This window comes from Saimiri boliviensis, chromosome 4 (genome assembly GCF_048565385.1).
Source record: "Saimiri boliviensis isolate mSaiBol1 chromosome 4, mSaiBol1.pri, whole genome shotgun sequence".
Classification (NCBI taxonomy): Eukaryota; Metazoa; Chordata; class Mammalia; order Primates; family Cebidae; genus Saimiri; species Saimiri boliviensis.
In genome coordinates this window covers 98,822,129-98,845,972 of record NC_133452.1, presented here as the reverse complement: position 1 = coordinate 98,845,972, position 23,844 = coordinate 98,822,129, and the positions used below count along the sequence as shown (strand labels likewise).

The following is a 23,844-nucleotide window of genomic DNA, read 5'->3' as shown; positions in this document are numbered from 1 at the left end:
TTGACACAATTCTGGATTTTATCCACAGTCATACAATCACAACAGATAGATATATATATTTGTATTTATATACCTTTAAATTACACAATCATGTACAAAACAGGGGCATTGCTGAGACCACAGCACTTCTCGGAGTTTCACAAGTGTCGGAACTAATGGAGTCAGGAAGCCTAGGGCGGCAGACGGCGGGCGGTGGGGCAGCGCCGGCTCCTCAGAACCAGGCCGCAGAATGGTGGTTAATTGGGGACAAAACACATCAGTCGCCGAGCCCTGCTGGGGTGGGCCCGTGCAGCATCGAGGGTGTGGGCAGGAGCTACAGGAGGAGGCCGTGGGCGTGGCAAGGGGCGTGGCCCCCACGTTCGGTGTAAAGTGCCCTGACACCCGCACTGGCAGGTAGGGCTGGGCCCCGGAGCTCACGAGGACTTCCAGGAAGGAGACCCTCCCACTCTGGGGCCCCGAGGAGCCTGGGGACGACTGAGAGAGAGTGGTCCCAAACAGGGCCCCCGAGGTGGCTGCTCAGGAGGGAGGGGGTTTCGAGTCCCTGCCCTGGAGTGGGCAGCTTAGCATGCTAAGAGGGACAGGCTGGAGTCCAGTGGGGCTGCAGCTCCTCCGCAGGGGCTGGGAAGCCGCGGGCACAGAGAGGGGGAGCCCAGGCCCCAAGATGCAGATGTGTCAGCTTCCCACCTTTCCAAGGTAAAGCGACGAGGGACAGAGGCCCCCAACCCCAACTCCTGCCTGGGGAAAGGCTGGAGAGGCTTCTGCGCTGGAGCTGGGAGGACTACAGGCTTCCAAAAGCTTGCTTCAGGCTCTGAGGAGCCCAGGACACATCTCAGGCTGCAGCTGAGGCCCAGAGACCAGACAGAGTGATAAGGAAGGGGGCGCTGGCAGCAGGAAGGAGGTCTGTCTGTCCCTGGGTGCCATCGTCCCTGGCCCTGAGGGAAGCCTGTCCCAGCTCAAGCCCCTACCAATGTCAGGATGCTCCACGCCCACGTGGAGAAGGTCAGAGCCTTGAGGCTGGGATCTACTACCTCCTAACAGTGGGCTGTTGGGAGAAGCAGCAGGAGCAAAGGAGGACTGAGGGGTGACAGGGCTGGGCTGGCTCGCTCGCTTTACCTGGAGGCCCAGGAGGCCAGGTGTGCAGGAGGGAGGAGGGCATCTGCAGTCCAGAGGCCTAGAAGTGGCATCCGTCGTAAACAAGTCTCACCTGGTGCTGCAGGACTTCTCAACTCCTTGCCCCAGAGGCCCCTAACAGCCTTTTCTTTCAGCTCTCCGACGTTGTGGGGTTTTGTTCAACCCAGTTCTGCTTCCCAAGCCCCCGGAACTCCTCTTGTGCGGGAGAGGCTGGTACCTAGCACTCCGGCACCACTGCTGTCGCCAACCAGCAGGTGGGCCCTTTGCTCCCACCCACCCTCAGAGGTGCTTTCATTCTGACCAGGCTTGGGGAGATGGAAGGGCTGCCAGCAGAGGGAATGTTGCTCTGGGGGCCATGGGGACAAGGAGGAGAGACATGTGACTATCTTCCGCCTGAGGGCCAGGGCTCCTCCTTCCTGCCAAACTCATGCTGGAGGCACCCATGGGGCCCTCAGGGGCTCCCCAGGCAGGCCAGAGAAGAGGAGAGAGGGATGGTTAGGACTTAGAGCCTTGCAGGTACAAGGCTTGGCTTCATGGAGGCTGATGTGGAACCCAGGGATTTTACAGTTTTTAGATGGACATGGAGGGAGGGTGGGGGGCCAGGGGGACAAATGGGAGGAGGCTGCTACTGTTGCTGGCTTTGCCATGGGTTTGGGGGTCCCCACCCTAGGCCAGGGGACTTATGAGAGGGAACAGGTCCTCTACGGATCTGCTGAAGAGCCAATGCTCAATGTGCTGACTGCTGGAAAGAAGGCCCTATGTAGCAGGGTCTTGGTCCCTCAGATGGGCCCGGGTCCGGAGGGGCTGGCACAGCCCGGGCTGAGGGTCTGCACACCCTTCATGCACCCTCCTATACCCCAGTGATATCATCACTTTCTCCAGCTCACCCCTCTTTCATGTCTGGGAAACCCCTGGAAACCTCCATGGGGAAGGAGGGTGACCATTACTCCTCCAGTCCCACCGATCCCAAGGGACGGGGCTAGGAGTCGAAGGGTGCTCCCCGGGGCAGAGTGGAAGACTAAAGATGGGGAAGCCTTCCTTCCTGGGGTCTGGAAAGGAGGCTTTTGAGAACAGTGTGGTGGAGGAGGGGAAGCAGGGCAAGGGAGGAAGAGGTTAGGAAACCAGGCCAGGGAACGGGGCAGGTGCCGGCAGCCTGGGGTGGAGCGGGATGGAGGGAGTGAGGCAGGGTGGAAGAGTCAGGAGACATCCCTCAGGGCTCAGGAGACTCTTTGGTGGTACCCGAAGAGCAGATGTTGTAACGTTGGGCTAAGTCCTAAGGCCCCAACCTACCCTGGGGCCATCACCCCAAGTCCCTGCACCCCAGCCTCCAGGTGGCCCTGCAAATGCTCTGTCTCTGTATACTTTGTTTTGTTCTGTTTTGACTTTTAAAAAAATAAAAGCTTGATCGGAAAATATGTCTGGAACTCTATGGCAAGGGAAAGGAGACAAGAGTGGGACGGGAGGGGAGGTGGTGCGGAGGAGTGAGGGGAGTGTGGAGGGAGCCGGCCTCTAGATAGCCTCCACGTAGTTGGCGGGGTAGAGGCCCAGCTGCCCGCTGTCCAGCCGCCCACGGCACCAGCCCTGCTCATCCTCTTCGCCCAGCTTGGTGAGTTCGTCTCCTGGTAAAGAGAACACAGGGAGGGGCTCAGAGAGAAGGCAGCCCCTCCCTCAACACACCCGCTGGTAGGGGAGCCCTCCAGTGCCCCCTCTTCATTACAGTACTGGGTCTTAGATTCTGGCCACGGGCCCCGCCCATGAAGACCAGTCCCAGACCCACGCCAATATTCACGTGTCACCCTTGGCATAGGGATCCTGGCCTATCTTATTCACCTAATCTGAGGGTCGGCTCCGCCCCTAAGCCCAGACCTCGCAGCCACCCTATTCTCAGGTTCTGACATTGCCCCTGGCACCAAATGGGCCCTATCCCCATTGCCTCATCTAAATCTTGCCCCAACTCCCATCTCGGGCCCAGGCCACGCCCACATCCAGGCCACGCCCCATTCAGTTCCCTGCAAATCCCTGCAACCCGTCTTCAAGCCCTACCTCCACCCGACCACACACCCAATCCAGGCCCAGGCCTCTCTCAGACACCGCCCCTGCCCCACCACACACCCAATCCAGGCCCAGGCCTCTCTCAGGCACCGCCCCTGCTCCACCACACACCGAATCCAGGCCCAGGCCTCTTTCAGGCACCGCCCCTGCTCCACCACACATCCAATCCAGGCCCAAGCCTCTCTCAGGCACCGCCCCTGCTCCACCACACACCGAATCCAGGCCCAGGCCTCTCTCAGGCACTGCCTCGCCCAGCCGCCCTACCGGCCTTAAAGCTGAGCTCGTCCTGCTCCTGGCCGTCGTAGTCGTAGAGCGCCCGCACGCGCACTCCCTTGGAGTCGTCTTCAAAGGGGTTGGCGCCCCCGTTGGCCTCATTGCCCCCAAAGGGGTTCCCGCTCTCGTCGTCCGACCATTCAGTGGCGTAAGGCTGGCCTCTGTCGTAGCTGCTAACACTGAGACGCAGAGGGAGGACCCAGCTTCGATGTCTCCCCGCACCGCACCCCATGGCTACTCATTCCTCCTAATGAGAGCTCCGACCTCGAATTCTACCAAGGCTAGAGCAAGGATTGTCTACATAGGACGGGGTGACCCTCATGAGCGCTTTAAACCGATGGTTACAAGCAGGACCATTTGCGTTATTATTCAGCCCTCTAGGGAGAGGGCACTGAAGGGGACCCCAGGGCACACATGGAGAGGAGGAGTACTGCCTAATGGCTAAGAGCAAGGATCCTGGAGTCAGACCTCCTGGGCATCCTATCTGGCTCTGAGGTTTGCTAACTTTCTATGTGACCTTCGGCAAGCCACTTAACCTCTCTGGATTTCGGTTGCTCCCGTAAAATAGGAATATTTATGGACTTGGGCTTGAATGAGTTAACACATGGAAAGTGCATAGAACCGTGCCACACACAGTAGGTTCTTTAGAACCATCCACTACCACTATTTTTTTAGAGAGGAGGCTTGGTTCCTATGTTCTAGACCAGGGGTCCCCAACCCTGGGGCTGCAGATAGTCTGTGGCCTGTTAGGAACCAGGCAGCACAGCAGGAGGTGAGTGACTAGTAAGCATGATCTCCGGAGCTCCACCTCCTGTAAGATCGGCGGTGTCATTGGATTCCCATAGGAGCGCAAATCCTACTGTGAACTTCGCATGGGAGGGATCCAGGTTGCACCCTCCTGATAAGAATCTAATGCCTGATGATGTGAGGTGGAACAGTTTCGTCCCAAAACCACCCCCGTCCCACCCCTGGAAAAATTATCTTCCACAAAACTGGCCCCCGGTGCCAAAAAGGTTGCGGACCTCTGCTCTAGAGTGATGAACTACCTCTCTCCTTTACAGAGGAGACACAGTTGCTATGAGCAAGACCATTATCGTCTCCTGAAGTAAAAAGCAGCTGCCCTGGTGTGTGGGTGCCTCTTGGCCTCAGGAAGCTCCTCGGGAGGCACTCACCTGCCGCGGTCCCCAGCCTGGGATGTGGACTCTACTGCCCCAGTGGCATTGGACAGTGCCGCTCCCTCTGCCTTCTTGGGCTGTTTCTCCTTCTTGGTGGTGGTGTGAGGGAGGTCTGGGTTCCATTCCTGGTGGGGCGGTGGAGCAGTCAGGCTTGGGGGGGCTACACCCTGAGGCACCTTTCAGCCTCTTCAGGCTCCCCTTCCCCTCCCCACATATCCTCACCTCAAACTGGGGCCAGTTCATGGGCATGCCGGGGCCACTGGTGCTGCGGAACCATCTGAGGTCTTCCTGGGCATCAGCCCCCCGGATGGCCTGCTCCAGCTCACGGTACACATGGATGTAGCTGTGCTCAGGGAGATGGGGGAGGTGGAGGGCACAGATTCACCGTGGCCCCTTCTCATCCTTGGTGAGGGGCCAGATCCCATTCAGGGGACCAGGGTGCTGGGCATGCTGCCCAGCCAGGAATCATGTGAGCTTTTCAAGCAGCAGCTCCGGGCATGCTCGGTGGACGCCCTTCTCCCTCCCACCTTGGCCATTCACCCATCATCCAGCATGTGTTTCTAGAGTACCCAGTGTCAGCTTGCACCCGACAGCCCCTCTGTTTGAAGCCTCATCTCTCTTGACCCCTGCAGCTCTGCCTCCCCTTCCCGTCACTGTGAGGTAGGGCTGGGAGGTCCTGCATGCCGGTCACACCATCTGCTGCCTGTACCTGTGCCCTCTGTGCCTGCCATGACCAGGTACCTGCTGTTCTCAGCCAGGTTGAGGTGCCGTTTGATGTCCAGCAGCACCTCCTTGAGGAAGACCAGCCGCTTTTCCTCGAATTGCTGGCACTGCTCAAACACCTGCTCCATGTTCTCCATGTACTGGGGTGTGGTCTTGCCCACATCTTCCAGCACTTTCTCGTACTTCTCCTGTGTCTGTGGGCACCAGAGTGGAGAGAGGGTGACACCTAGCCAGGCCTGCAGCTCCCAAGCACCACCTGCTGCCAGGGCCCCGGGCCCCTGCTCCCACCGCGCCCGCCAGCACCTTCTGCACATCCTGCTTGCACTTGTCCACTTTGTCCTGCAGCTTCTTTTGCTGCTCAGCTGTGACCGACTGCTCTGTCTTGCTGTTCATCTCCCGTGTCATGGCCATCTTCTCCTCTTTGCAAGCCAAATGGTAGGCCTTCTTGGCTGTCTCCAGCTGCGGGGAAGGTGCAAGAGGGAGTAGGGTCACTCATTAACTCCTCCCCTGCCCACTCCCCGGGAGCTGTGAGCCACACTCAAGAGGCAGAAGGGATGCAGGCCCTGGCTCCAGCAGCCCCCGTCCATCTGTGGCTGCTTCTCTGCTTGGCACTGCCTGCTCCCCTGCAGATACCCTCCTGTCAGGAAGTACAGTACCTGCCCCATCTGAGGACAAGAGACCAATGTGCCCTTCTGCCCCCGCTGGTATCTTTCCTGGGGACAGTGCCCCTTTTTGCCCATGGGTCTCTTAACCCAATGGGCACTGCCTGCTCATCTATGAATATTTCTTCCTGGAAGACAGTGCTGCTCCCCTGGGCACAATCCCGGAGGGCAGTGCCCAGCCCACCCTATCCATCGATGCCCTCCCTGGGATCAGCACCCTCTGATCAGACGAGCCCACCCCACCCCGCCCATAGCAGCACCCACTGAGCACCTCCTTCATCTTCTTGGCCCAGGGCTTCTGGGCCTTGCGGAAGCCATCTTCAGCCTCCTTGGTCTCCTTGAAGCCGCCCATAATCTGCTTGTGATAGGCGTCCTTCTGCCAGTTCTTCACCTTCTCCAGGTCCTCGTTCAGCAGGTTGTTCTTCACCTCCTGGTGCAGCTCACTCACCTTGTCGGCCTCCGTCATTATGGCACCCCAGGCCCGCTCCAGGCTGCCATACTGTGGGCCTGAGGGAATGGCAATAGGTCACAGGAACCTCATCGCCCTCTGCCCAGAGGCCCCCCTCACACCTCCTTCCTCTGAGGCGTTCTCCTTCCTCCCATGACAGCAGAAATGCCCTCCTCTGCTCTACGCGACCTCATCCTTTAGGTCCCCATCAGCCACCATCTCCAGGAAGCCTTCCCTGACTGCTCTGCCCTCACACTATGGCCTGCAGCCCTCCCTGCATTCTTCTCACAGTATCTGCGGCTGTATCTCCCTCCTTATCTCCCCCGTCAGCATGGGAGCCCCATGGAATGGAGTCGGAGGGGGAGGCCTGGACCCTGTGAGTTCTGACAAGCCCAGCACAGCTCCAGGCACACAGTAGGTGCTCCAGGAATGTTAGCTGAAGCTTGTGACAGAGGCCCGGAGGCCACTGGGGACCAGTCACTCCACATTGACTTGTTGTTTGTGTACTGGCACCGGCTCTGTGCGGGGCACTGTGCTAGGTGGTATAGGCCCAGCCCCTGCCTTCATGGGGTTTAGAGCATACTGCAAGAGAACAACGTGAACAAGTATTTGTAAACCGCAACTCGAAACTGTTCTAGATAAAAGGAACCTGGAGACACGACGCCTAGAGGCCACGTACGACCGCTCCGGATACTGGACTGGCAGGCACAATTGCTACTCGGTAAGTGTGTGCATGGGTCGTATTACATGTCCCAGATTTGACAGCTGAACTATGCTTACATGAGCAAATGCTCTTATTCGTGAGGAATTTAGGGGTGAACAGGGATAATGGCTCCAACTTACTCTCAAATGGTTCAGAAAACATGCATATCAATAAACAGTCAGTGAGAAAGCAAACGTGGGGCCCGTGAGTCTGGGGGAAGGCTATGCACGAATTCTTCGTACGACTGTTGCAACTTTCACACAATTTAAATTATTTCAAAATAAAAAGTCATTTTTTTTTTAACCCAACCTAAAGTTGTACAAAATAGAGATGAACAGTAGGCCTGGTTTGATCTAGGAGGGAAGAGCGCCTGAGAAGGTCCTGAGGCTGGTCGATGCGGGGCTCCCAGCACCCAGACTGGGGGGGCCGGCGACGGCCTGGGGGCGCGCACGGTGCGGGCCTGGGGGAGCACCTTTCTCGATGAGCTGGCGCCAACGCTTGGCCCAGTCGGTGAGCTGCTGCGCGTACGCCTTCTCGATCTTGGCGCGCTCCTGCACGCAGTTCATCAGGTCGTTGCACAGGCGGTGGCCGTCATCGATGCGCTTCACCGTCCGCTTGTAGTTCCCCACCTGGCGGCCAAGCAGCGAGCCCCACTCCCGCGGGTTCCCAGCGTCCCCGGCCCCGCCCGCCGCATCCGGAGCGGCCCCGCCCACGGTCTCCCGCCCACCGCCTCCGGCTCCGCCCACGTCCCCGCCCCCCTCCCCGCGGCCGGGCCTCAGTGTGTACCCTGGAAACCAACTTTTGGAGGCTCCAGCACCCTGCGTCAGACCCCACCGTCTACATGCACCCTCACCCCGCTTTAAACATGATTTTCTCGCTGCCACAAAATGCAGAAGGATTTTTAGAATTTGGACTTGGGGCCGGGCGCGGTGGCTCACGCCTGTAATCCCAGCACTTTGGGAGGCCGAGGTGCGCGGATCATGAGGTCAAGAGATCGAGACCATCCTGGTCAACATGGTGAAACCCCGTCTCTACTAAAAATACAAAAAACTAGCTGGGCGTGGTGGCGCGTGCCTGTAATCCCAGCTACTCAGGAGGCTGAGGCAGGAGAATTGCCTGAACCCAGGAGGCGGAGGTTGCGGTGAGCCGAGATCGCGCCATTGCACTCCAGCCTGGGTAACAAGAGCAAAACTCCGTCTCAAAAAAAAAAAAAAAAAAGAAAAGAAAAGAAAAAGAAAAAATTTGGACTTGGGCTGGAATGAATTATTCATTTTGTTTTTGTGAGCTAAATCTATTATATTTATATAGCCATATAAGCGTTGAGTTGAGCTGCAGCTTCTTGACATAATATTATGTTTTGTAGACATCGCATTAAACGCTTATTAATTTAGGTTTGGCAGTTTTCGTCTTGGGTTTCGGGAGCCAATAGCAATTTTTTTTTCCTCCAGGTCTCAAATATTTCTGAAGGCTCTGAAAATGCTGGCTTCTGGCCGCGCCTCCGCCCCGTAGGGCTCTAGGAGCTCACTCCCTCCTCTGTGTCCGGTGCTCCACCCCTGCCCACCTCAGAATGGGGGCCGAGAGAGGGAAATGAGAACAGCTGGGAAAGGCTGTGCTGCACCTGCCTGATGGAAGTGCCACAGAGTCACGAGGGCCTGTTCCCACATTGTGAAATGCCGCAGGCTCTCTCTGGGGGCAGCTGTGGGGAGAGAGGAGCTCCTGGCTCAGTGGGCAGGGCTCTTATGCCACTTCATGGCTACTGCTGCCTGTTGGATATCTAGGGCTTTGGAGGGGCCCCGGGGCCTGGGGAGTGCAGCCTGAGGTCAAGGGGTGAGTGATGAGGGAGCCTGGCCTCCAAATAGCCAGGCTGTCTGATCCCCAGGACCTGGGGCGCATCAGAGCCTCACCTCCCAGAAGCTGTCGGTGGTCTCCTCTGGAGCCAGTGAGGCCTCATCGTAGGAGCCAGACATGGTGTAGCCGCAGGGGGATGGACAGATGCGCAGCTGCAGTTAGCAGGCTCCGCTGCTCATGCACTGGGAAGGCAGGAGAGAGATCGATGGAGATGAGGGAAACGCCCTCTACCCTTTGCCCCAAGCCGACAGGATGGGGGGCTCCATGGGAGGAGGATTGCATTAGGATGCCGGCTTCCTGTCCAGAGACTAGCTCACCAGACCTAAGGTAACCCCAAAGTCACCCTATACTACCCTTATGCTCACCTCCCCATCCCTACTCCTTCCCCCTCCCTGGAATCCATCCTCTAGCTCCAGTATGATCACCTCCACTCAGAAGCCAGCCCCAGCCCTGCCGAGCCGGTTCTGTCTCCTGGACTGTTGCAGCCCAGGCTCAGCGCCTCCTCAGTTACCTGAGCCCTGGAACCTTGTAAATGCCCTTCCGGCTGCCCTTGCTCCCAACCTCGGCAGCCCCCATTAGCTCTGTACAAGTCTCCTGGGAGTCCCAAATGTGTGGCGTCCTGACCCACAGGTCACACCACCGTGATCTATGGGAGTGTCTGGGGTGGCTGTGTCTGCCCTGGATCTGCTGGCAGCCATCACGGTTGTCCAATCTAGGCCGTGCGCTGCCCCAGGGCCGAGGTGGGTACTCTCTTCCTCCCCTCCCCCAGCCAGGCCTCGATGTTACCTCAGGCAAGAACGGCTCAGTAGTCAAGAGCTAGGACTCAGAGGGCCAGGAGCCTGATTTTCAAAGAGGCAGCAGAGTGCAGGCCGGGCCTGGCCCCACTGCAAGCTGCCAGCCCCTGGCTGGATCTGGGCACCAGGGAACGCCTCCCTGCTTCTGCACTGCAGCCCCAGGACTGTGAACACTGACAGTGTGGATGCTCAGGGAGGGCTGGCCTCTGCAAGATTTAGCCCAACCTGGGGGTCCAGGGGACCCCCCCAGCCCTCACCAGCAGCTGGTTGTCAGGTTCAGGGCAGGGCTCACAACATGTGAGGATGGTTGGTGGAGGATATCCCTCCCGCTAGGGCTCCCCATCTGTCCAGGGCCTGGGGCTCTTTCCCAGTAATAGCCCAGCATTGCCTCTTGCACTCTCAGGCATCTAAACATACTTTGTTCCCTCCCTTTTAGCAGAACCACAGGCAGACTTTCCCACAAACTCACGCACAGTGGGGGTGGGCGAGAGGGAGGGCGGCTGGATTTCATCAAGGGACAAAGAAATGAGTCTGAAGTTTTCTTTCCTTAACTTGGCACTTTTCACTTATAAAGATGTACTTACTTCATAAGCAACATTTTAAATTTAGATACGGAGAAGCAGAAAGCAGGGATGCTTAAGGAAGCATGGTCAGCCAGACGAGACAGGAATCCCTGGGACCAGTCCCTTTTAGAACCCTTAATGTCACACAGAACTCTGCCCCTTGGGACTCCCCCATAATGCATAGCTGCCACAGGGGCCGGAGGGCGTGAGCAGGAGGTGGGTGGAGGGTAGAGCCATTCATTCCCTCGTGGGACCAAAGGGAGAACCCAAGCCATGTGTGTCTCACCCACGGTAATGGGAAAGTAACTTAATACCATACAATTGTCATCGATACAATTGTGGGCACGCACCCTTTACCCAGCACCACCACTTCTAGGAATTGCCTTCCAGCCAGTCAGTCAGATGATGCATAAGATCATTTACTACAGTACTGCTTGTGGACTTGAAAGACTGGAAACAGCCCAAATACCTCCACGGAGGGCTGGGTCCATACGTTACGGTGCAGACCTGTCATGGAAGCTCTGCTCCCAAATGGAACCTTCCCCCACATCGCATCACTAAAGCCAAGTGAGCAAGGTGCAGACCCGTGCGGCTGGGAAAATACAGACGCAGGGAGTGTTTGGGGAAGACGGCAAGAGAAACTGGATATGGCGACTATCTCTAGGGAATAGGGTGGCCAGGGGCCGAAGGGGGAGGGAGACTTTCTTCTGTAGGTCCTTTCGTACCCTTTTAATTTTGCCACATCTCCATGAATTGCAGATTTTTAATATTTATATTTGTATTTTTTGAGACAGAGTCTTGCTCTTGTTGCCCAGGCTGGAGTGTAATGGCGTGGTCTTAGCTCACCACATCCTTCGCTCCCGGGTTCAAGCAAATCTCCTGCCCTAGCCTCCCAAGTAGTGGGATTACAGGCATGCACCACCATGCCCGGCTAATTTTTGTGATTTTAGTAGAGACGGGGTTTCTCCATGTTGGTCAGGCTGGTCTCATACTCCCGACCTCAGGTGATCCGCCTGCCTCAGCCTCCCAAAGAGCTGGGATTATAGGTGTGAGCCACCGTGTCCAGCCAGAATTGCTTGTGTTGGGGGAGAGTTGAGGGAGCTAGGAACCAGGATGGAGGGTGCTGTGAGCATGGAGGGAGGGGACAATGCAGCTGAGTCCTGCCATGTCAGGCTAGAATGCCCGATGGCTGAGACCACTCTCCACCTTGTCCAGAAAAGGCCAGGCCCAGGGCTCCTGGAAGTCGCTGGGGTCCACGCTCGGTGTTACCAGGTAATGCGTCTCTCCAGCTCCCAGCTGAGGGAGGAAGCGTAGTGGAAACAGCTCCAACCTCAGGGTCCCTGCTCTGCTACGAACATGCTGTGTGACCATGGGCAATCTGCAGGCCTCTCTGGGCCTTGCTGGGAAATGGGGATGATATGGCTGACTTAAGGATTAGATGAGGTGGTGAATGTCCAGCCCATGGCAGACTCTAGGCCCTCCCAACTCCAGCCTCGGGTCTGATGCACACAGGGATGGGCTCAGGAGGAAGAGCCAGAAGGCAGCATGTGGACCCCCGTATCATGTGGCTAGACACACCGTCCCAGCCTGCCTCCGCCTCTTCCAAACTAGCCTCACACCCCCACCTGAGGGGCAGGCAGGAGGCTCAACTCTGGACAAATGCCATGTCCTTCCTGAAGGGCAGTTGGTACCTGCTGTCACTAAAAAGGCTTCATCTCTGACCATCAGAAAGGGATGTGGCTGGCACCTGGCACTCCCTGTGGGCCGTGCTCCTAGCGTTTCTCAACCCTTTAAAGGGGCACGAGGCTCATCTGCCTTCTCTCACCAGTGGCTGTGAGGCTATCTCAGCCCTGAAGATCCTTTAGTGTCTCGATAAATGACAGCCAGCATTAATTCACATGTCAAATCTACCTCCTCTAATCCTCGCCACGACCTGACCAGGCAGATTCTGCTGTCACCCCCACACTGTAGCTGAGAATCCAGGGGCCCAGGGACGTAACAGGGACAGAGCTTGTCCACATGCCATGGGGAGAAGCGAGCCCAGAGCATCACAGCATCCCTGCGTGGTCTTATTATTTAAGGCTATCACAGCATGACAGTGGCCAGCAGGCAGTGAGGGCCGAATGTCCCGCGCACGGTGCACAGGACTTCCTGTGGGAGCTCAGCAAATAGACAACGGCCATATGACATGGGAACTACTGTTACACTGTTTTATAAATGAGGAAACTGAGTCACAGAGCAGCGAAATAACCTGCCAAAGTTTGCCCAGTGTAATGGTTAATTTCAGGGGTCAACTTGACAGGACTAGGGGATACCCAGATAGTTGGTGAAGCGTTATTTCTGGCTATGCCTGTGAGGGTGTTTGGAAAGAGACTGGCATTGCAATCAGTGGACTGAGGAAGGAAGAGCTGCCCTCACCCAATGTGGGCGGGCACCACCCAATCAGCTGAGGGCCTAGAGAGAAGGAAAAGGCAGAGGAATGGTGAGTTCCTGCTCTCTTCTGGAGCTGACGTTCTCCTCCTGCCCCTGCACATCAGATCTGCAGGTCCTCAGGCGTTCGGCCGCACACTGAGTGACCCCACCGGCTCCGCTGGTTCTCAGGCCTTTGGACTTGAACTGAGCCATGATTCAGCAGCTCACAGCCAGCCTAACGTGGGACTTCTCCACAATCACGTGAGACCGCTCCCCTAATAAATCTCCTCTCATCCATCTTTTGCTACCTACCCATCTATCCATCTATCATCCACCCATCCATCCAATTGATCCTGTCTCTCCGGGGAGCCTAATACACCCAGGTAGGGAAACGTGCAACTGGGGTTTGAGCCCAGGGTCCGGATCCAGAGTGCACACTCCTGACCACTACACTCTCATGACAGAAAGCAGTGTTGACATTAACACTGGCTGTCACTAGCTACTGTTTACCTAGTGCCTACTGTGTGCTAGGTACTGCTCTGGATGCCTTATGTGTGGCTTATTTTTATTTACAGATGGGGAAACTGAGGCACGAAGTGGTTAAAATAGTGCAGGCATGGCCTTTGAGACAGTCAACAGCGGAGCTGGGATTCAATCTTGCTCCCGCCACAGTCCCGCCCCTGCTGCGTGGCCCCTGTTGAGCCTCATTCCCGGGACTCCTGAGGGAGAGCAGAAGCAACGCTTACTGAGCACTTTCTCGGGACAGGCCCTCACACCCAGCACCTCACTCATTCTCACAGCGATCCTCACAGCGAGGGGCTTCCTCTTTTTCTTCTTGCGGAGACCAAGACTCCGAGAGGTAAGCCAAGATCATGTGGCTACAGGGTGCCAGAGCGAGGACTGGACCCCGGAGCCCGTGCAGCACAGAGTAGGATTACAACCCAGACTCTGGAGCCAAATACTCTGGGTCCGAACCCTGGCTCTCTCATGAGCCGTGCGACCCTGCGTGGATCTCCTCCTCTTCCTGGGCCTCAGCGTCCTCATCTGTAAAATGGGCGACGCATGCGAGCTCTCCGCAGGTGTCGGCGCTCACTGTCCTTTCGTCACCACTGCTGCCGGTAGTGGGGCGACAGCTCCATCTCAGGGATGACCCTCTCTCTGTGGAGCCGGGAAGGGTCTTGCCTCTCTCATCCATGAGGACAACAGAGCCTGTGAAGTGCAGGACAGGGCTGCAGGGCTCTGGCCCCGGCTCCCCTAACCGCTACCAGTGAGATCTGGACCAAGTCTGTGATGGAGGCCTCAGTTCTCCAACTTGGACAATCGGCTTAGTGACAAAGAAGCCCGAGGACGAAACGCGTCTCTCCTCAGGCCCAGGCATCTCTTGAAAGGGCCTCCAGGAAACCCTGGAGGGCAGGGCCCCCAGCTGTGTTTCATCCACTCCTGGCTTGAAGAAGGGATAGAGGAATTAAGAACTCGAGCCTTGGCCAGGTACAGTGGCTCACGCCTGTAATCCCAGCACTTTAGGAGGCCGAGGCAGGCTGATCACCTGAGGTTGGGAGTTCAAGACTAGCCTGACCAACGTGGTGAAACCCCTTCTCTACTAAAAATACAAAACTATCCAGGCGTGGTAACACATGCCTGTAATCCCAGCTACTTGGGAGGCTGAGGCAGGAGAATCGCTTGAACCCGGGAGGCGGAGGTCACAGTGAGCTGAGATCACGCCATTGCATCCAGTGCAGCGCCAGCCACATAGTAAGTGCGCAGTGCACCTTTGTTATATAAATGAATGAATAATTGCCGAGGACCTTCTGGAATATTCACTCAATAAACAGCAGAAGTGATGAATTCTCTATCCCAGAGCCAGACGCAGTTACCTGTGCACAGTGGGCTCCCAGCCAATGCTGACGACGACGATGATGATACAACCAGAGCCAGGAGCCAGGAGCCACGAGGGGGTCCCGTGTCCCACCCACCCTCTGTCTCCAGTCCGGGCTTCTCCTGGAGAGCCCTTCCCTCCTCTAGGTCAGCCCTCAGGGCCGGGTTCCAGGGTCTCCTCTTCCTGTGGTCCCAGGACCATCCTGCCCTCAGCAGGGCACCCCCCACCAACTGTCCTCAGGGGTGCGGCAGCACACAGGCAGCATCAACGACACAACCCTCTTTGAGGGCCTACCGTGTGCCATTATAGCGCCTCCTCACATGCTTTCTCTCCAATTCTCACAGCCACTGAGATAGCTGTTGCCTCCCCTGTTCTACAGACAGCAGCGGAGACTCAGAGAAGTCAGATAACTTGTCCAAGGTCACACAGCAGGGAGGAGGCAGAGCCAGACTCGGACCCAGGGGTGGGTCCTTCCCCTGCCCCTGCTCCCAGCTCTCCGTGGGTGTCACTCCAGCCCTCCTGGCCTAAGGCCTTCTCCCCCAACAGGCTCGGCTCAGGGGCAGGGCCATGGGGAAACCAGAGCTTCCTGCCCCTCCTCCAGAGCCTCAGGTCCCACAAACATTCCCAGCGGTATCCCCCGCTGCCCCTCACCTCACCCAGAGACAGACCGACAGGCTGCGCCTGGCCTGGGGCCGGACAGGGACTCTGACCCGCCTCTGCTGGGGCTCCCAGCGCAGCAGGAAGGATTCGGGTCGGCCGGGACCACCACGTCCACTAGATCAGGCGGTCCCCAAACTATGGCCCGCGGGCCACATGCGGCCCCCTGAGGCCATTTATCCAGCCCCAGGAAGGGGCACCTCTTTCACTGGTGGTCAGTGAGAGGAGCACAGTGTGTGGCGGCCCTCCAACGGTCTGAGGGACAGTGAACTGGCCCCCTGTGTAAAAAGTCTGGGGACGCCTGCACTAGAGCCTCTGCCCCTTTGCTCACGCGGCCCCCCAACCAAGCCCAGGGCGCATGTGTCCTCCCTTCTGTCACCCACCCCTCCCCAAAAAACCTTGCTTCCCTTCAGGGGCCAGCTCCATCCCTGTCCCTCCAAGAAGGCTTCCCCAAATGCCCAGCCCTCGAAGCCTCCCCTCCCCTCATCTGACAGCGCTGACACGGGCCCTGTGGTGCATTCTTAGGCACGCCCTGCCCTAGGCACTCTTGCTGGTTCAGGAGTACCAACCTGCTGTCCCAAAGAGCCGATTAGCACAATAGCTAAGACACTGCCCCAGGGGCCAGACAGAATGTCTGGAGATGAGGTTCAAATCCCGGCTCTGCCACTGACCCTGGCAAGTTACTTAAACGCTCTGTGCCTCAGTTTCCTCATCGGAAAAATGGAGGTGATGATAGCGCCTACCCCATGGAATTGGCGTAGGAGGAAATGAGAACCCAGTGCACAGGAGGCCCAGAGTTCACCTGCAGTATTATGGGTATTAACAGGTACAGAGCCTTCATGACCTGAGCCTCATCTCTCTGAACCACCTGGCCCCCCCCATCCCTCCCCTCAGCTAATACGCCCAGAGCCCTTCCAGGGTTGGGCCTCACCTGGGACCCCCAGGTCTCCAGGTCACCCATGAAAGGAAGATCTCAGGCCAGGCTTCCTCTTTGGGTCTGAAAACCAGTCCCCTAGACCACCATCTCCTCTAACCTGGGGTGTTCCAGGCAGTCCCCAAGGGGCCTGCTCATTAGAAATGACGATCCCAAGGTGAGGAGGAAAGAGGAGAATGGAAACACAAATGGGGAGACTCAGGGAGGCAGAGCTCAAACCTCACTTGAGGCTGGAGGGCCCCAGAGAAGCCCAGGGCAGAGGGAACCAGGTGTGCTCATCCCAGCCAGGAAGGGGCCCAAGGCACCCCTTGGTGGCCCCCCTGTGAGAACAGGCAAGCCTCAGACACAGCCTCAGGCACCCCAGCCTCTGTGGCGGCCCCTCCTCCCTGGCCCACTCCTGGCCTGACCTTTCACCATCCCCCTGCTCTCTCTTCCTCCTCCAGAAAATCACCCCAAAAGGCCTACGTCCCTTCCTTACTCCCAAGCCAAGTAGACAAGGCAGCATTTTGCACAGCCCACATCGTTCGAGGGCCTCCAAGCCTGTTTCAGGTGGGGCAGGCTCAGCAGGGAGGAAGACCAGCTCTTCCCTCATGGAACTTATCCTCCAGCGCAGGCAAAAAGCCAAGAAGCAAATATAATAAATATCACCGCGTTAGGTGGTGACAACAGTTCAGAGGAAACTCAGGCAGCATAAGAGGGACAGGGTGAAGGGTGGTGGAGAGTCACGGGAAGGTGGTGTATACATACCCCAGCTCCCTCGCCCTCCTGGGCTGAGTCAAAGGTGTGTTCAAAACCCCTCCCAGTGGGAGTGAGGTGAATTGCCCGCAGTGGTAACTTGCTTGGTAAGGCATCCTTTTTGGGCTACCTGTCTCCCTGTCTCATTTCCCCACCCTCAGTGTTTCTGTGGGCCACCTCCTAAATGAATCATGTTCTTGTCTCAGGGTTGGCTTCTGGGAGAGCCCAGAGTAAGATGCCACAGATGGGGAGGCAGGGCAGGAGCTTTCTGGGAAGACCGGGCCCCCTCCTCTCTGCTCTGGGACATCCCTTTTCTCAAGACTAGTCAGCACACACTTGGCCCCTCTGCAGGGGTCTGTCTGTCTGTCCTGAGCCCATCACCTCTGTGTCACCTGGAGAGCAGGGACCAGGCTGCCCCCTCTGTGGGCAGCACTCCTGGTGGGAGCGCAGCATGTTTCTGCAACACAGGGAGCTCAGGGATGAGTTCTGACCAGGAAGAAGGGGTCGTGACCCTCCCGCGTCTGTGGCTTGGCGTGGGATACATGCAGCTCGCTCTCTTCCCGGGCCTGGCGAGGCAGAGCTGCTCTGGCTACGGCTGGAGTAGAGAAAAGGAAGGCACGTGGACCCAGTGTAGGCCCAGCGTCCTGTGTGACCCAGTGCCCCTGAGGCAACGGCCCAGGTAGGTGGGCATCACCCTCCCCTATGAGGACAGAATAATAGGCCCCCCACGACAGCACAGACACTGAGCCAGCCCCTGAGGGAGATACTCCTGGCTTTACACTGCAGCCCTGATTCTCAGGGTGCACAGCTGGGCTACAGCAGTGAACAAGACAGAAAACCCCCTCCCTTGTGGAGCTGACATTCTAGGGGGGCTGAGCAGGCAAGAAACGAGATAAATCAGTGGTAATCAAGGGTGTTAGAAGGTGACAAGGGCTGTGAAGGAAAAGCAAGGCAGGGGAGGGGACAGGGAGGGAGAGGAGTGGTGCTCCTTTATGCAGGATGTCAGAGAAGGTCATTCTGAGCAGGTGGCCTTGGAGCAAAGGCCTGAAGGAGGTGGGGAGGAAGCCAGGCAGAGCGCTCAGGCAGCCCCAACAGCCCGTGCAAAGGGCCTGGGGCAGAAGAGCAGCTGCCAGGGTTGAGGAGCAAGGGGGTCATGTGGCCTGCGCAGATGAGGGAAGGGGAGGGGGGAGGCTGGAGAGGTGGGGAGAGGAGGCTGGGGAGGGAAGAGGAGGGGTGAGGCTGGAGAGGTGGGGGAGGAGGCTGGGGAGGGAAGGGGAGGGGTGAGGCTGGAGAGGTTGTGGGGAGGAGGCTGGGGAGGGAAGGGGAGGGGTGAGGCTGGAGAGGTGGGGGAAGGGGGCTGGGGAGGGAAGGGGAGGGGTGGGGCTGGAGAGGTCAGGGGAGGGTGCTGGGGAGGGCCTTGTCGATCAGAGGGAGGCCTTTAGCTTTTTCTCAGAGTGAGATGGGAGCCATTGCAGGGTTTGGGAAGAGGCGGGCTGTGATCTGGCTTCTGTTTTAAAGGTTCTGTGGCCACTGGGGGAAGAGCAGACCGCAGCAGGGCAGAGTGGGCAGAGAAGCTCTAGGAGGCAGCGGCAGTCCCCCAGGTGAGGGAAGATGGGGCCTCAGAATGAGGAGGTAATGTCAGAAGGAGCAGGAAGAGGCTGGAGTCTGGAGATGCTGACATTCCAGCCACCAGAATCTGCCGATGGTCTGGATGTGATGGTGGCATGAGAAGTCAAGGATGGCTCCTGCTGGAGCAGCCGGCAGGCAGAGCTGCTGTCTGCGGAGCTGAGGATACCGAGGGAGGAACGGCGTGGTGGGGGACCGGAGCTCAGCTCTGCAGTCCTGAGATGCCCGTGGACAGCCAGCTGGAGACACCTCCTCACCCCGGCCAGCTCCTGCACGGGGTAGGGGCAGTGAGGAGGGGCCAGCCGGGAACCAGATGTTCCTGTGCCCCAGGCCCCAGCCCCTGCTGAGCTCCAGGCTTCTCAGTGCTCCTGGGGCCTCCCTCAAGCTCCCTTTCACATGAGGAGGTTGGCCGGGGGAGGTCAAGTCCCAATCTGGCTTCCAGGCGGGTGCCCTGGGCCATGGGTGCATGGTGTGCCACAAAGTGAGGCAGGGATGTGTGCCCCAGCAGCCCACCCTGGTGAGTTCACTGCCCCAGAGTCTGGTGGCAAGAATGTGGGAGAAAGACAGGCAGCACCAATCGGACCTGTGAAGCAAAAACCTGATGGGAGGGCCCGGGCCTAGAGGAGGCAGGCCAGGGGCAGGGGCAGGAGGTTGGGGCCAGGCCTGGAGGGCCTGCTGAGCACACAGACGCTCCTTCAGCTCTCACCCAAAGGCCCTGCCCTCCAGGGTTCACCAGCCACTGCTGCAGGGGAGACAGGGCCACTGCTGACCGACAACCGAGGCCAGCAGGCCCAGCTGCAGGAGGTGAGGCAGGGCAGATACCAGCTCCCACCCTGCCGGGGAAGAAGGAGAGTGGCAGGGTTTGGAGGAGCAGGGCAGGCAGTGCCAGTGTGCACATCGAATCTGCATCTGTTTCGGCCACCCCTGAGACCTGCCCTGCTCCCTCCCAGGCCCTTGATCCCAAAGTGGGAGCCCCTGTGTCCAGCACTCTGCAGATGTGCACCTAATGCCTGCAGAAACGAGCAGAGCCATGCCAGCTTCTCAGCGTGTATTCCCCCACCCAACATGCCACCCCTCCTCAGCCCCGGTACCAGGCCCTCTGACCCAAGCGCCCAGGGGAAGGGGACACCCCACACTGTGGTTCAGTGAAAGACCCAGCCGGACTGTCAGGGGACGCAGGAGAGAAGGCAGGGGGAGAAGGAGCGGGACCTTAAGCACACCCATAGTTGACACATCAACCCTCTGTCCCTCTCAGGCTGGCATCTCCTCCCCATGCCACTTAGGGTGGCTCAGCTCCATCTAGAGCAAACCTGGACCAGGTGCCCCCACCCATGCACTCCTGTGGGCCCCCTCCTTGCCCAGAGTGGGGGCTCCTCCCCTGCTCCCCACCCCGCCCCCTCCCGAGCAGCCAGCAGCGGCTTGGCTCCGTCCGCAGTGGCAGTGCCCGAGAGCTTCTCCAGCAGCAGTGAGTCTGTCCCCAGGAGCAATGCAGCAGAGGGATAGAGAGCACAGGAGAGAGGGTCACAGGCACTCCCACCCCATCAAGGGCCTGCTCCCTGGTGCCCCAACTTGGAGACCCTGGGCTTGCTGGGGGTGGCCACGGCTGTGCTTTGGGAGATCTGGGGTGGGGGAGAGTTCACTAGGTCTGCAGCGAGAATGAGGAAGGGGAAGGGCCCGAGCTCGGGGCAGGAGGTATATGCCTCTGACCTGACCTGGGGGCTCTTAGCCCAGTGTCTGAGCCCATCCAGGGCCAGCAGGGAGGCTCTGGCGTCATCGGGGGTGGGAGGTGAGTCTGCTTATCCCAAACGGCCAGAGCCCGGGCAGTGCCTTGAGTGGGGCGGGGGCATTCTCACTCCTCCCTGCCCTCTGCTGCCTACCCTGTCTAGCTTCAGACTGTGGGTCCCTGGAGGCTCCAGCCTCCCTCAACCCACTGCCCCAAGGAGGGACCATGGCTACAAAGTCAGGACCTGTTGGTGGCAGAGACAAGAGGTACAGAGGAGGAAAGGCAACAGGACAGTCCCCTGGTGAGGAGGATCAAGGTTCTGAGGAGGCCTCTCGGGATGCCGGCCGTGCCCCACACCCCACTCCCCAGCCGGGTCCCTGGCCCGGCCCCTCTGGCTGGCCTGTTTGGCTCCTACCAGGTGCAGTTGGTAGAAGGCAGGGCAGCCCGGTTCCCCACTCTCCACACAGCCTCCTCCAGCCATCGAAATGCCTACCTGGGCCCGTGTGGGCACCAAGCTGGGGGCAGGTAGGAGCTTACTGCCCTCGCTGGGCCAGGCCAGGGCCGGAGGGGCTGACTGTCCTCCTTCTCCTCCGTGGTGGCGGGCGGAGAGGGGGCCTGGTGCCGAGCTGGGGTCTGTCCTCTAGGGTTCCCTCCACCGCTCACTCTGGAAGGCAGCAGCGCCAGAACTGCAGGAGCCAGCTCCCCCCACCGCTGCCTCCTCCCCACTCCCCCCTCCCGACCCGCCTCCTTCTCCAGCCACCCACCTCCTTCTCTGGTTTCTATGGCAACTGGGCAATGCTCCGCACAGACAGCCTCCCTCCCATGTACAGCAGGGGACGCCCGCCTCCCGCACGGCGCGCCGCATCCATATGGACACGCACGCACACACTTCACGGGCACGGAGAGGCTGGTGGGCACACCGGCTGGGCTGCCGCCTTCCACTGGGGAGCCCTGCCCCATCCCCTTTCTTCCCTTCTCCCCAGGATCCTGCCTCCCAACTGTCCTTCCAGATAGCTGCACCTTGCTGCTCACTTCCTTCAGGTCCTTAAAATCTGAGTGCCTGGTGCTCTGTGAAGCATTTCTATTTGTTTAATCATTTATCCTCTTGCGTTTTTTCTAGCCAGGATGAGTGTGAGAGATGTTCAGGCACAACCTCGTGCCATGAGACTTCGTACCCATTTTACAGATTGGAAGCTGATGGGCCACAGCAGTAAAAGACTTTGAGCGCCCAAGGTTCCTGGGCTAGCTGTAGGCACTGAGGCCTTGTGATGCCAGTGGCGACACTTCTCCCGCGGGCCATGGCTGCCACACGCCACTCAGGCACACACACGGGTGGTGTCCAGGACGTGTGGATCCCAACAACACACTTAGAGATATAAACGCCCATTACACATATTTGCACACGTGCATTTCCACAAGTCTGTGTACCTTCCTACACACGCACCTATAACACACACAAAACTGTGACACTAATATCAGCATACACACATCTTTAAGACACATGCACACACATCGACATGGATTCAGAACCTGTGACACACAAACCTTTCCTGTACAAACTCACCGCGGCACACACAAGCCCTGATGCTAGCTAGCCCCATGGGCGGGGTTCAGTGATGGCAGTAGAAGTGTCAGGGCCAGGGGTTGCATGATGAGTGGCCTCCCAAAGGAGGATTTGCCTGTCTGCTCCACCCCGCCTGGGGACCAGGCACTAATCTGATCTCAGCAGCGTCTCAGCTCTGCTGCTGAGGCCCATCCTCCCTCACTCTCATTCTGAAAATCCACACTAGATCCCACCTAGGGCCCTCTCAGCCTAGGGGGTTCACACACATCCCTACCCTCCTCCTGGCTGCTGTCCAGTCCCAGGACTTGGGGTTATGACAGGACAGAGGAAAACGATTGTCCCCAAAGAGAAAATTCCAGGCTTCACACAGGCTTCTAGACTCCTGCCAACACCCAGGAGGGACAATGTGGGTGGCAGGTGGCAGGAGACAGGAGTGGGGACTGGGACCCAGGACACACAGCATGCCCCACAGATCATGCTGTTACCAGCCCAGCACCCCTGCAGGGCCTTGGGCAAGCATCACTGCAGCCCTTGTGCCCCTGGGCAATTATCAGGGATCCCACACTCCCCATCGAGGGCAGATACAACAGGAAGGAACCAGAAGCCACCACAAATGAAGCAAAAGGCCCTCTGGCGGGCCGGGGCAGTGGCTCACGCCTGTAATCCCAGCACTTTGGGAGGCCGAGGCAGGTGGATCAGCTGAGCTCAGTTCGAGACCAGTCTGACCAGTATGGTGAAACCCCGTCTCTTTAAAAAAAGAATTTTTTTTAAAAAAAGGCCCTCTGGTAATAATGATAGATCTTCTATATTCATGATTCCCCCTCTCAATCACAAGGCTGCTCCAGTGAAACTCAGACATGCCGTCAATTACACGAATCATCGCAATATTAGAGATGTCAAGTAATAAGAGAAAAATCATCTTGGAATAGAGAAATGGAGCATTTCATCCATTCAACAGGTACTGACTAGGCACCTACCATGTGCCACAAATGGTTCTAGACACTGAGATACAGCTGTTGGCAAAACAGAGTCCCTGCCCTTGAGATGACGAGCTAGTGGGTTCCCGGAAAGCCCGGGCCTGTCTCAGGGGCTGTCCCGCAGTCTTCAGCTGTCACAGGGCATGGTGTCTAGGAAACAGGCTCTGAGAGATGAGCAGCTTGTCCACAGTGACAAAGGCAGCCAGTGGCTGCCTGCAAAGCCTTTTTCAGTGTCTCATGTTGATTCCATTAAGAAAGATCTGGGCCAAGCGTGGTGGCCGAGGGGGGTGGATCACGAGGTCAAGAGATCGAGACCATCCTCGTCCACATGGTGAAACCCCGTCTCTACTAAAAATACAAAAAAAAATTAGCTGGGCATGGTGGCGCGTGCCTGTAATCCCAGCTACTCGGGAGGCGGAGGCAGGAGAATTGCCTGAACCCAGGAGGCGGAGGTTGCGGTGAGCCGAGATCGCGCCATTGCACTCCAGCCTGGGTAACAAGAGCGAAACTCTGTCTCAAAAAAGAAAAAAAAAAAAAAAGAAATATCTGATCAGGAAACACGGCATCAGCCACCCAGTTTCTAGAGGTTTCATAGCCAAGTTAGCTTCTATCCTTAGGCCAAAGGCAGGACGAGATCGTATTTGAAGTGCCAGTCAAGGGGTGGACACGAAGACCCCATAATCAACCTCAGAAGTGACTTCCAGCCTTGCCTTCCTTGGGCCAGAAGCTTGACATCAGCTGTCCCCAGGCCTGGAGGTCCTTGGCAGGGAGTTCAGGTCAAGGCCCAGCCCAGGAGGGTGGGGACTCCCGGCCCCAAGAGCAGAGGCTTCCTGGAGAGTGAGGAGGCCTCAGCTGGGGGACAGGGAGGGATTGAATTTCCAGGTGCTGTAAGCAGAGCCCCCCGGCCTACCTGCCGGCCCCCAGCCCAGGATCATCTTTCCCCTAAAGAGACGGGCTCCATCCAGGGA

General features: G+C 58.0%; 1 protein-coding gene across 3 annotated transcripts in view; it reads right to left on the bottom strand.

Moving 5' to 3' along the window:
* PACSIN1 (protein kinase C and casein kinase substrate in neurons 1) overlaps positions 1-23,844 on the bottom strand; it is a 72,695-nt gene continuing 48,851 nt past the window's right edge. For 2 of the 3 annotated variants that reach the window (XM_003923169.4, XM_010334046.3), the window contains exons 2-10: positions 9,072-9,197; positions 7,640-7,796; positions 6,288-6,523; positions 5,658-5,813; positions 5,373-5,548; positions 4,854-4,974; positions 4,629-4,756; positions 3,448-3,635; positions 1-2,750 (exon numbers count right to left, since the gene is read on the bottom strand). In XM_003923169.4, the coding sequence (XP_003923218.1) occupies positions 2,641-2,750; positions 3,448-3,635; positions 4,629-4,756; positions 4,854-4,974; positions 5,373-5,548; positions 5,658-5,813; positions 6,288-6,523; positions 7,640-7,796; positions 9,072-9,134 (1,335 nt within the window). In that variant the 5' untranslated portion in view covers positions 9,135-9,197 and the 3' untranslated portion in view covers positions 1-2,640. Of the gene's footprint in view, positions 2,751-3,447; positions 3,636-4,628; positions 4,757-4,853; positions 4,975-5,372; positions 5,549-5,657; positions 5,814-6,287; positions 6,524-7,639; positions 7,797-9,071; positions 9,198-20,828; positions 21,041-23,844 lie in introns of those variants that run through there. The other variant, XM_010334045.3, reaches the window with a different exon arrangement.